The sequence below is a fragment of the Chrysemys picta genome, chromosome 1 (assembly GCF_011386835.1).
Source record: "Chrysemys picta bellii isolate R12L10 chromosome 1, ASM1138683v2, whole genome shotgun sequence".
In the NCBI taxonomy this organism is placed as follows: Eukaryota; Metazoa; Chordata; order Testudines; family Emydidae; genus Chrysemys; species Chrysemys picta.
Genome location: NC_088791.1, coordinates 245,418,690 through 245,432,048, shown reverse-complemented (window position 1 = coordinate 245,432,048; position 13,359 = coordinate 245,418,690). Strand labels below are relative to the sequence as shown.

General features: G+C 39.3%; 1 protein-coding gene across 27 annotated transcripts in view; it reads left to right on the top strand.

The window, feature by feature from the left end:
* Window positions 1-13,359, top strand: part of MCF2L (MCF.2 cell line derived transforming sequence like) — a 278,619-nt gene that overhangs the window by 146,028 nt on the left and 119,232 nt on the right. For 26 of the 27 annotated variants that reach the window (XM_042861425.2, XM_065581010.1, XM_042861416.2 and 23 more), the window contains one exon: window positions 9,017-9,100. In XM_042861425.2, coding sequence (XP_042717359.2) covers window positions 9,017-9,100 — 84 coding nt within the window. The remainder of the gene's footprint in view (window positions 1-9,016; window positions 9,101-13,359) is intronic. The other variant, XM_065580998.1, reaches the window with a different exon arrangement.

Here is a 13,359-nt window from a genome sequence, read left to right as displayed (position 1 = left end):
GCACTCTGTACATATATGCAGCGTGGTTTATTTCACCTGAAATATATTACTACTTCGGATTTTAAGAAGAGTTCACTCTGTTTATGTGAGAGGACTTTTGGCACTGTTAGGTAATTTGATTCACCCTTTAAGATGACATCAGATAAAGATGAAGAGCTTTCCAGATGGAAAGCAGCTGTAAATTGCTAGCCATTAATGGGACCCATGGTCAGGACAAACAGAACAAAAGAACCATGCCGATGGAGTTGGGGAAAAAAAGTGTGAAGAGAGAAACCTTCCATTGGCAGAGCTTTATCTCCCCAGTCTTTTTCAGTGTACTTGGCCTCTCCAGAGAGGGTTTTGCTTCTTTTCTTTTCTTCCTTATACTGTGGCATGAGAAACAAAATAAAAAGAAAACAGAAATTGATTAGTGGGTGATCCCTTATCTCCTGGAGATGTACCTTGATCTTTCCAGGTCTCTAACTGATCTGAGGGAAGGGAATTATTTATATACGCAGCTACATTCCCAGAATGCCCTGCCAGAAACCCAGATTACAGTCCTGGCTTCCCTGGAGACAGCTCCTGGCCTGCCTTGCTGTTCTGGTCCTCTGGGTGAGGGAGGCAGCTTGAAGAGACATTTTGATCCACCCCATTGTGGGGGAGGGAGTCTTCAACTCTTCTCTTCCCCCGCCCCCCTCCCGCCACCTTTGGAATGTTGGTTCCCAGCCTTAGACCAGAGTCAACAGTATAGACTTTCACACACTGTAAACTGAGATGACATCATCCTTCCCCTCCATGACTGCATCTTCTGTCCCAAAGGCATTGTTGTTAGAGTGGCTTGGGAGGGAGTGGCTAGGAGTCCCCTCTCAAACCTTCAAAGGCCAAAACACCCCATTACAGGACTTCTGTCCATTACTGTAGACCCCTTACTTTGTGGTAACCAAATGAGGGGGGGGGAGGGAGGGCGGGGAAGAGAAAGGTGGTAGCACCCTCCACCTTCTCCAGCACACACAGTCTAACTAGGCGACCTGTGACAAATAAATGCTTGCTTCTCAGTTGGCTCCAGATATTTTTTTTTCTGTGTAGACATACCTTAAGTTTCATTGAAAGTCAATAGAACTTAGCTTCCGAAGTCTCTTGGGTACTTTTGAGAAGTTTTTTAAACAACTTTTAACTTTCTTGGTTCACCTTAAGTCAGAACTTGAACATATTGATCGCAGATTGTTTTAATGTCCTCTTTTTAATGATAGGCCTAAACATCTAGGGCCAGATTTCCAAAGGTGCTTAGCACCTGAAGTTGGGGCTCGATTTTCAAGAGGTCAGATCTTATTTAGGCATCTACTTGAAGTGGTCAGATTTTCAAATGAGCTCAGCATGCAACAGGTCCCAATTGTACTCAACATCTGAGTGCAATGGGATCTGTTGGTTGCTTAGCTCATTTGGAACTCTGGTCTCTCCCTCACTAACCCCATCTACCTTTTTATCAGTGTGGGAAAGACAGGGTGGCCAGAAATCCCTCCTGTGATGTAATTCTCCACTTCCTTTGATAAATTTCTGTTTATCTAAAATTAAGCTTTGCGGGACATAGGTTTTTGAAAATCAGTGGCCCCTATAAGAAAGGGCTATGTTATGACAGAAGGGAGTGCATTCAGCACTTTAATTATATTCAGTCACCTAGTCCGTTTTGTATTTATTACATTTAGTACCTTTTCAAGTATAGGCTTAGCACATAAATATCTAGGAATGGGAATCTGATCTACAGCCTAAGGCTACTCTAAAGCTTATGTTTTTGACAATCTCTAACACTTTTGTTTTTAGAATTTAAATTTCTTCTAGCTACAATAAATGCATCATGGAGAGTCCTCCCTTATTGCTGTAAATATCTGTTAGCTGAACCACAGGTTGGTTTGTTGTTTTTTTTAACATCCCATACCGTTTTAATTGATGTAAAAATAAGACAAAAGATCTGGGACTCCCTTTCAGGGCTAGGGTTGATGCTGTATTTGTGGGGGAGAGTACCTAACCATCTTCCTCTCCTAAAGTGAAATCCTGAACCCAGTGATATCTATGGGAGTTTCCAGTGACTTCAGTAGATCCAGGTTTTTACTCCAAGCATTTTGTCATTTTTACTGTGTTTGGTCTCCTGCTGGATGTTACTGAATAGTAGCATAATCTGATTCCTACTCTAATATAGCACAGGCTTGATCGTGTTGCCGTACCGAAAACCTGAGGCAGCTTGTGGAGGTAGGATTCTGGCATGTGATGATGACGTTATTTATTATTTTTATTATTATTTTGCACTGCTGAATGACCTCACTTTTGTTACCATATTAAGGCAGCCAAAGGAGCTTCTGATTTTTATGGGAAGGAAGTGCTGCAACATAGTTTATTTGGAGTGCTTCTGTTGTAAACTGAGCCGATTAGACTGAGCTTTTCAGGTTGTTTTGTCCTAGGGTATTATTATTATTATTATTTATTATTAAAGTAATTTTACCACTGTTTGATCCTGACTCTGGGCTGAAGAACTGTGGGACAGGACTATGCTTTCGGATGGCAAGTAGAAATCACAGCTCTTTCTATATTTCTTTTCTTTTGCAATGTCACAAATGACATTTTTTATTCTCATAATTTTTCTATAATATCTTCTCTGGTGGTCCTCTGATCTACAAGATACTTTGAACCATTCAGCATAGATTTCTATCAAGATTTGCTTTTGCTTTTTACTGCATTTTGGCCTTTGTTTTGGTGGTTCATTGCAGCATTTTCGTGGGAGGATATAGATGCATAAGGTAGATCTGATGTAACAAAACATTTAAAATAACTTCTGTTTACCCATTCAAACAATTGTCTAAACCAGTGGCTCTCAGCCTTTTCCATATTAGGATACCCCTTCCATCCATCCATATGGAATGGACAGGGTGGTCATAACCCCATGTGTCAAACTTAAAAAAAAATAAAATCTTACTTCATAATGCAGTTTTAGAAATTTTCTGTTTTTTATAACTAGTTAGACTTGTGTTGGTAATTCAGAGAACTGTACTCTAGCACATTTGTACAACACTTGATCGATTTTTTTTTTTTTTTTTTTATAATTCATTCCACCTGAAGATCTCGATGTGCTTTACAAACATTAATTCTTCTGTACTTCTTATGGGTGTTATGCAGTAGGCAAGTATTATCATCATTTAACAGATGAGGATACTGCAATATAAAGAGGATGTGTGACCTTGGGAAATTCACAGCACTTATGTAGCAGAGGCAGGAATAGAAACCGAACATGCTGATGCAGTCTTATGATTTAACCACAAGACCATCCTTCCTCATGTCATGGTGGTTCTTGATTTCTAAATTGATCGTTTATGATGGTCACTGTTCCTCTGTATTCTGTATTTGGGCACCTGTATTTGTCTGTCTTACCTTTCTTTCTTAAGATGTTGGTCTTCTATTTTAAAGGGACTTTTTTTTTTCTTGCTTAATTCATTTGTCACTGAGAATGGCTTCTGTGTCCACTGTGAAGCTTCTAAATATTGACTTTTGGTGAGTTACTAAAAATAACTTTTTTATGCCATTTCATCCTTGCCTTACAAATACTGGTCCCAATCCAGCAACCTCTATTCCTGCCTATAGTCCTATTGATGTCAACAGGGCTAGTGGCATGAGGATGAACAGAAGTGAAGATTATGACTACAGTAGCTATTCTATCTACATTTCTGATATTTTATGGGCCTTTTTCCTTATATCAGAACATCTATGTAAATTTAAGTTTGGCCCCAAATTTAGGCTTCTTTAAATTTAAAGAGAGAAGTTAACATTTTTACTAAGCTTAATATGAATGGAATTTAAAATTTTCTGTGTGCTATGTAACTTGACAGCATCTTTCTAGAACGAGAAAAGGAAACTGACTAGACACAAACTTGAACTTGATTAAAATAAAAATGATAGTATTTTAATCTTACTGTCTGACTTCAATTAAATGCAAAGTTTAGCGTATATTAAATTTAAAATAAAATCTTTCTAATAGTCTTAGGTTTGAATTCTGCAAGGCACTTTGTGCAGCTGGGCCACTACACCCTCACTTGCCAGATTGGGGTCAAACATGTTGTTTGTTACCCTCTAAACAATGTGTTTTTAAATTAATTAATCTTGATAGCATCCCTGTTATTTAGCAGTTTGTCCCATCATTTTAAGCCATATATTCACCACTGTCAGTCTTTGATCTGCTTTCGTTCTTTGTCAACTCTTTCATTCTCATTTACTAACTGCAGTCCACATGTCATCTTTTGAAGAATTGGAGCATTCATTCAATCACATCTTAAGCACTCTAGAAGTGAGCACTCCCTCGTGTTTCCCTGGTATACAAGACAAAGATGAGGTGACTTTGGATATGTCTACACTGGAGCTGGAAGTGTAATTTCAAATTTGAATAGATGTACCTGTGCTAGCTCTGATTGAGCAAGCATGCTAAAAATAGAAGGGTAGCCGTGGTGGTATGAGTAGTGGGACTAGCCGTCCTGAATACAGTCCCATCTGAAATCCCGGGCACGTACTCAGTTGAGGTCAGTTAAGCTGCCTGTGCATCATTAGAAGTGTAAACCCCACATAATCCGGAAATGACTTGAACAAAGATTTACTTCTCCCTCCACCAGCATTTCTGATTTAATTACTCTACAAACAGAATTCCCCCTCACACCTGTTCTGAAGTATTGAATAATTTACGTTCAGTGTCATAAATCTATAATGTGATGTAATGAGTTTTGTTGTTACTTCAGATAAAATTAGTCTGAGGTAATTTTGATGACCAGTGATTTGCCCTTTGCAGTTTTGATGATCCTTTTCTTGTTTTCTCCTAGCAACCTTTGCTTTTATAAAGGCCTGGTCTACACTGGGGGGGGGATCAAACTAAGTTACGCAACTTCAGCTACGTGAATAACATAGCTGAAGTTGACGTACTTAGATCGACTTACCGTGATGTCTTGGTGTTGTAGCCGTGTCAGTCCTGAGATCTTAGAGAGACAAGGTGGGTGATATAATGTCTTTTATTGGACCACACCTGAGAGAGAGCTCTGTGTAGCTCAAAAGCTTGTCTCTCTCACCAGCAGAAGTTGTCTCTCCAATTTAACGATGTAATCTGTTGATTTATCTGTCTGTTGTCTCTAGGTATGTGTGTTGCATATATATATATACGTGTACACACAACAGGTGACATGACAAAGCAGAGAACGAGATTTGTCACTCTAAATATTTACCTGGACACCAGGATATACAGTGCTGATGGTCAGAAGAGCAGGCAATAGGAGAAAACCATAGAGTGATCTATTTCCACAATGTTCCTGTGGAAAGACTTTTTTGAAAAGATATGCAAAATATTTTTAGAAGACCCTCATATATCCTCATCCTCACCCTGTGTGTTCGGGGGGAGGGAGGAGGGTGAGAGGCGGAACAAGCAAGGAAACAAGGGATTCAGCTGCTGGTTAAGTAGGGTGCAATGGGAAACTGTTCTGAATGGTTTTGGAGTATGTAATTTGGTGGTACAGGTTTAACGAACTAAGGCTCTGATTCACTGATGGGATTCAACATAGGCACTGACGTTTTGGTCTTGGCATCCGTAAAATTAGGCTGTCTTCTGTTTTTTTCTTAGGCTTCAAAAGGCTGTTTGTTTGGATAAAATGAAGAACGAGCAATCAAACTCATTTATATAATGCAAACAAGGGCATTAATAGGATTGTTCACATGTGGGGGCATAAAAATGTTTCCCTGAATTTTATGAAAAAATTACCTTGGATGCTCAATTGCATGCCGGACTGCTCAATTTGTCAAAAATTGGGCATGCAGAATCTTTTATTTTCAATTTTACTAGGAGCTTAAATTTCTGTTTTTGTTCCTGCAGATGTGGGATACCTTACTGTGTCTGTGTGGTTTTTTTTTTGTTTGTTTGTTTGTTTTTTGAAAATGTAGGCTTTGAACCTGTAATTAGATCTGTATGGGCAAATTGGTTCACCTGTGCACATCTGTTTGCAGGGCCAGAACCCTAGGTTTTAAAGTATGTGTGATACTGCAGATGGAATCTTCATTATGTTTCTGTTGTCCAACAGTAAACTCCCCCTGCTTTTGTTGGACTGGATTTTTCTTCTCTGTGGGAGGACTGATCATCCAAGATACATCTTTCAAAAGAAATTAAAGAACATAATTCAATTATCTCCTGTACATATCAGACACTTGTATAACAGGAGGCCCCATAGTTAAATCATAGTTAACTGTTATCCACATCTTCTTGTGGATTTGAAAGTAAAATATGCAGAGGTCTTTTGGCTAACTAGAGGTTCACCAGTTACAGAAAGATGGGTTCAATCACTGTGTGACCTTGAAAGCAGTTATCAGTGCTGCTTCTGTCAAGCTGCCAGAAAGAGAACAGTAAAGTTCTGTTTCAGAAAATAAGTTGCTACTTATTGGGAAGAAATTAAACTGATAATTCTTTGGCTACTCTTAAAAATAGCACTTCTCAGAATTCTGCTTGGGTGAGATTCATTCAATTAAAAAAAAAATCTCTCGCTCATATTTTTAGTCTTCCACAGATTTCAATCAGCCTATTGTTGCTGTTTGCCACTTCACTAGTCTTCAGGTTCACTTCTTAAACATTTTTCTTTGGTGGCTGAGATAATTTTAATTTTCTATTCCACACCATGCACTTTTGATCTGTTGCCAAGCATGATCCAATTGTAAGAAGTAAATTCCAATGATCTACACAGGGTTTACTTTTCTGAAGAGAAATGACAAAAAATACCTCAAATGCTTAAAGATTTAACCAAATGAAAATGCCAAGTTAGGATTGAAACTCCATCCTTACTTTGATTAATTAATCCAAGTATTAGATATCGTTAGAAAGATGTGCTTGAATAAGGCAGAAAAGTGCATTTTCGATTAAGTTCTTTAACTTTTCATTGCTGTAGGTTTCAAATCTGCAAAAGCATAGAAATTAATTGAAGGTTTTTATGTTTTTGATCCCTTGGAATGATATTTTAAAATGTTCTCTTATGTTGCCATCAGTGCTATTTGAGCTCCAAAAACATCCAGGTGGTTAGCACTGTGTTAATTATGAACAGACAGATGAAGATGAGCCATAGCTGTAAAATTTTAATCCAAAATCCCAAGTGTGTTTGGACTGGGATTTTGGTTTGAACCATTTATGTAGCGATAAAGGTTAGCTGTTAATTTTGATGTAGCTCTAGACTTGATAAAGGTTGAGGATCCTTCAGATTTGAGGTGTTGTTACAGGCCCATTTCTCGATTCCACTCATAAATCAAAAGAACGTTTAGAAAATCAGATCACTAAATTACATCAGCTATTATCTCTAAAGTTGCACTTAAATGCTCAACATGGCTTTTAATTACCAGGCTACTTGCAGGATATATTGCTCTTGTGAAAAATACTTCTCATTGTCCTATAGTGTTGCAGTGGCAGACTATGTGCTTTCCTCCATTAATGTTAGCTAAATAGGCCCAAATGTTATTTACGTGGCAAAAGCTTACTCCAGGACTGGAAGCAGAAACACCTGAACAGTCTGAGTATAACTGTTTTTATCCCCGTTCAACTCTTCTCTGCTGGCTTAGAGGTATCAGGAACCAAACATATGTGTGGACCCTGTCACAGTGAGCATTCAATAACCGCAAGTAGTACTAGACTGGCACTATTCTATTTGATCAGATCTACATTTTAAAATGGATATTAGCTATAATATTCTTTAGGTATTTTAATTGAAAATTCATGGTCTCACATTCTCAGTTCCGTCTGTCAGACTCAGTCATGTGCTGGCAGTGATATTTCAATGCATGTTAATGTGAGGGCAAAATGAAATATAAAAGACCAAGTGAGAGTCAGACACATTACAAACAAGTGGATGAAAATGAGAAATGGTGGCACGATGGTCCACAACAAAACAAGAACAATGCAGAGAAATACTTTCATACAATCACAGGAACAACAATATTTAATTTTTAGATTACCTGAGAGAATGAGACCACAGCTGAAATAAAGAAACCACAAATCTAAAACTGAGACAGTCACACTTCCTTGTCTGACAACCAAATTTTGAAGTTTTAGCTGTCCTAGGTCAAATACTGTGGCACGAAATTAAATAATTGGTAAAGTTTGGTTATATTTGTCATTAATCAAGCTAAAATAGTAGGTATTACAATCCTATGCTTCCAGGAATAATTTGATCACTGAAGGTATCAGGAAATATATTCTTCCATGTTTATTAGAGCTCAGTTAATCCAGGAGCATTACCTGTGTGGAAGGCGCCTTCCTCTGAAGTATGTTTTACACATCTGATATAATATGCCAATAATTGTCCTGCTATTTAGTCACCGGACACCAGACTAGATGGACCAATGGTCTGATTTGGAATAGTAAACCTTATGTTCCTATCATAAAGAATATTCCATTGTAAAAACTTTTTTTATTCTTAAAAGTATTCATTCAACTACATTTGGATTTAATAGCTAGTGTAGTGAGTGCAATTCTGAATGTACATGTTGCTTCTTCGTCAAAACTTTTAGACATATTGAGAAGTCTGGAGATGCCTGCATAATTTTATACAACATTCTGAAAAGGTTACTCTGTGTACATTACAGGAGGGTTTCAGGAAGAGTTGACTGCATATGAATAGCACCATTTTCTGCTTTTAAAAAAAATGATCTGAGCAGGCTGTAATGAAATTTGAGTTTGAACTTCAAGTGCAAAATCAGATTTACCTCTATCCCATAGTATAATCACGTCAAAAAATATTGGACTCAACAGCCATCCTATCCTCCTTACTCTCAGCAGAGCGATGTTACTTGTAATCATTTGTGAATATATCAGTCCTGCTGCACATGGGAAACCAAAGGATTGCTCTTGCCAGAAGACTGAATGACTTTCTCCAAACACGTGACAGGTGTTTCAAAATTTGAATAGCTCTATATGTCTCTGCTCTGGAACTGAGAGTTTGTGTGGACCGTGATTCTCTGTAAAATGACATAGCATTGTTTTTTGTTTCAGAAGAAATCATGCATCAGGATATCATTCCCCTCTGTGCTGCAGATATTGAAGACCAGTTAAAGAAGCAATTTGCCTATCTATCAGGTAAAGATTGGAAAGTTCCTACTATAGCTATGGTTCAAATGTGCAGTTTCAGCTGTTGTTTCTATCCACGCTTTTACGTAGTCGCTGAACACTATTATCGGGGCAGCCATCATTTTGCGATCTGTATTTAGAATGATTCATAAAGATATGCTATTCTGGAATTTACCAAAAAAATTGTTAAATATGATTGAAACTTGAATTATTTATATAATCTCTAGTAGTGCCAGCTGGCTGGCTTAGTGGGCAGCATCACAGTGCTCTATAGATCTATAGATAAGGAGACCCAGGTCTGAGGCTAACCTCAGATAATCACACATGGGTCAGTAGGAGACAATGTAAAAAACTGCAGGAGAACTTCAGGATTTAGCCTACTGTATAGAGGACTTTGTGAATTGAGACTTGAAAAACTCTGTATTTGATTACGCTAAACGCAGTTACTAAAAGAGCTTTTTAAAAAAACAAAAGAAAACCCTAAATATATATTAGATTATGTTGCAAACTTACTCACCTAGGGTGGGTCAAGTAACAAGAAAAATTTAGAATATGGTTTCTTACCCTTTGACATGCAGAAAATGTAATGGTAAGTATACATGTCACCAAGGGATTACACTGAAAAAAACACCATATTAGTTTCTTCTTACCCCATCCAGCTGCTCCCCGAACAGAACTAGACTTCTTCCGCTTTCTACCCATCTCTCAAACCACCCACACAATATTGAAAACTAGCCATTCCTTTCCCTGAAAAAAGGCCAATTCATTCCTATTCCTGTCCCCAAATCTCCCACTTTATTATTAGCCAACCACCATGATATTGCTTTCTCGGTGTCCATGAGGGTTCATTCCTAGACATTGCCTTCCTATCCTCCAACTTAAGAACATAAGAATGGCCATACTGGGTCAGATCAATGGTTCATCTAGCCCAGTATCATGTCTTCCAAAGGCGGCCACTGCCAGGTGCTTCAGAGGGAATGAACAGAACATGCTTTGCTGAAGCCACACCAAATCAAGTAAGCCTGACACCTTACTGAAACCACTGAGCAAGTCTCTACACAGCATTGAAATACAGAAGAGCATTCGGAGAAACTACTGACAATGCAGTAAAATAATACCATAAATGTGCCATAATACTCACTGGAAAACATAATTCCAACTCTACGTACAAAATGATGGGTCTAAATTAGCTATTACCACTCAAGAAATAGATCTGGGAGTCGTCCTAGACAATTCTGTGAAAATATCCACTCAATGTGCAGTGGCAGTCAAAAAAGTTAACAATGTTAGGAAACATAAGGAAGAGATAAGATAGTAAGACCGTAAATATCATAATGCCACTATATAAATCCATGGTATGCTCATAACTTGAATACTGTGTGCAGTTCTAGTCACCCTATTTAAAAAAAAAAAAAAGTTAGAAACTGAAAAGATACAGAGAAGGGCAGCAAAAATTATTATGGGTATGGAACAGCTTCCACATGAAAGATTAAAAAGACTGGGACTTTTCAGCAGAAAAGAGACGACTAGAAGGGGATATGATAGAAAGTGAATAAGAAAGTGTTATATACTCCTCGTAACACAAGAACCAGGGTGTCACCCAATGAAATTAAGAGGCAGCAGGTTTAAAACAAACAGAAGGAAGTACTTCTTCACACAACACACAGTCAATGGAACTTGTTGCCAGGGGGTGTTGTGAAGGCCACAACTATAGCGGGACTCAAAAAAGAATTAGATAAGTTCAGGGAGGATAGTCTGTCAATGGCTATTACCCAGGATGGTCAGGAACACTCTCTCCCACCCCACCCCACCCCCGCTCTGGGTGTCCCTAGCCTCTGATTGCCAGAAGGTGGGAGTGGACGACAGAGGATGGTTCACTAGATGATTGCCCTGTTCATTCCCTCTGGGGCATCTGGTACTGGCCGCTGTCAGAAGACAGGATACTGGGCTAGATGGACCATTGGTCTGACCCAAGATGACCGTTCTTATTCCTATCCCAGTTTCTGTGGGAGTGATGTCAGATTGGACTGGCAGCGGTTAGATAGACCCTGAGGTCCTGGGAAGGAAAGGTGCAGGCTCAACTGCTCCAGACCCTTTGTTATGATCATACAAAGCACACGGGATCTTTATAGAGGAAGGTAAATACGCAGCCTTTATTGAAAATACAACAGTTAGCATATGTTTTTCTTTCTCTCTCCTGTCAGTGATGTTTATAGTTACCAGTCTGTTGTAGTTCGAATCAATCTAATGGCCAGTTAGATTGAGCATGAGTGTGGATCTTGGCTCTTGTTGGTCGTGCTCCGAGGCTTTGCAGGACTGAACCCAGAGTTCCATGGCAAAACACCCCAGCTTTATAGTTGTAAATTCCCATTTGAGTCCATGCATTTTGCAATGTCATCCTGTAATCATTAGTCCTTAAGTGGTGTTATCATTTGATGGTTATTGTCGGGCTTCCCATCGTTATCTCCTATTTGTTGTCTCGTCTTCGGGGGTGCCTGCCTCACCTCTGAGGTCGTCAATGCTGCTAACATGTTTAACATCGGATACAATGGATGTTTTCTGATTGTCTCCTGGTCTTTCCAAGTCTCTCACTTCTTCTTGACCATCTGGACATTTGTGATGGCTTTCACACCTTATCTTTTCCTGATGCATACATTCCTCATTCACACAAACCATCTCTTACAGAAACCTTCAAAGGTATACAGACAGCATTTTATATTCAGCAGAATACATTGTAAATTAAGCCTTGCTCAATCTTATAACTGAAACAAATTGGGGCTTCAGGTCCTCAACATTCCTCTAATCTCCTTAACATAGATGCAATACACTCATAAGGATTGTTCTGGTCTGTCATTGCTTTCTGCTATTCAAAAAAGGGTGGCTGACAGGATGAAATCAAATCATACATTAATTCTCATAGTACATTATAAAATCCATCTCTTACACCTTCCCCCACTAGCCCAGAGCACATGTGGAGTTTTTGCCTATGTGGAAAGGGGGACAGCGGAGGAGAGATTTCTCCACCAGTGCCTGCTTCCCAATGGCCAGATTGTGGGGGAAAGGAAAGCTGACTGGCTCCCAGAGTTTCCCCTTCCTGTATATAAAGCCCTTGGTGTGTAGCAACCATCCTGCTGGAGTTGCTGCTCTGCCCAATAATGGAGGTATAGTTTGAACTGCAATTAGCACCTCCCCTCCATTAAAACGAATAAAGTTGTGGCCTTTCTCTGCAGATACAGAGATGGATATGTTTCATTCTCCTGTGTGTCAATGCAGTGCTTTGCTCAGTACAGGTGCATTAAATCTCATTGTTCATCATTAGTTATAATGACTGTATCCTTTCTATTGTATGGGCTGACCTTGAGGTTTATTTCTTCTGTGATGTTAATAATTTTTTTTAGGCTTTGTCAACACTGCGCGGCTTTTAGTGACACAGCCATGCCGCTACAGCCATGCTGCTAAAAGATGCGCAGTGTAGCCGCTGTTTGTCGGCAGGAGAGAGCTCTCCCGCCAACAAAAAATTTCCACCCCCAATGAGCAGCGGTAGCTTTGTTGGCAGGAGAGTGCTCCTGCCGACAAAGTGCTGTTCACACCGGCACTTTTCGTCAGCAAAACTTTTCTTTCGGGGGTGGGGTTTTTTTTTTTTAACACCTCTGAACGACAAAAGTTTTGTTAAGTATCAGAGAGGTAGCCATGTTAGTCTGAATCTGTAAAAAGCAACAGAGGGTCCTGTGGCACCTTTGAGACTAACAGAAAGTTTTGTTGTTTAGTTGCCAGGGTAGAGAGAGCCTTAATGTCTAGGGGGAAACAAGCAGAGATATTTTGTCTTAAAGTAAAGACATACTTGATGTTGGAGGGGAAAGTTGGAAGTGAAGGACCCTCTGGTATTTAATGTAAAATTCTTTTGTCCTGCGTGAGGTCTATGATGCTCTAAGGGCTTGTCCTGTGCTTAAAACAAAATTACAATGTCACAGCTGCGCCACTGCAGTGGTGCTGCTGTAGCACTTCAGCATAGACAATACCTACGCCGATGGGAAGGGTTCTCCTATTGCTGTAGTTGGTCCATCTCCCCGAGAGGCAGTGGCTAGGATGATGGAAGAATTCTTCCGTCAACTTAGTGCTGTCTGTGTGGGGACTTAGGTCTTCTTAATAACGCCACTCAGGTTGTGGATTTTTCACACCCCTTAGCAACATAGTTAGGGCCCTACCAAATTCACGGTCCATTTTGGTGAATTTTATGGACATAGGATTTTAAAAATCAATAATTTCAT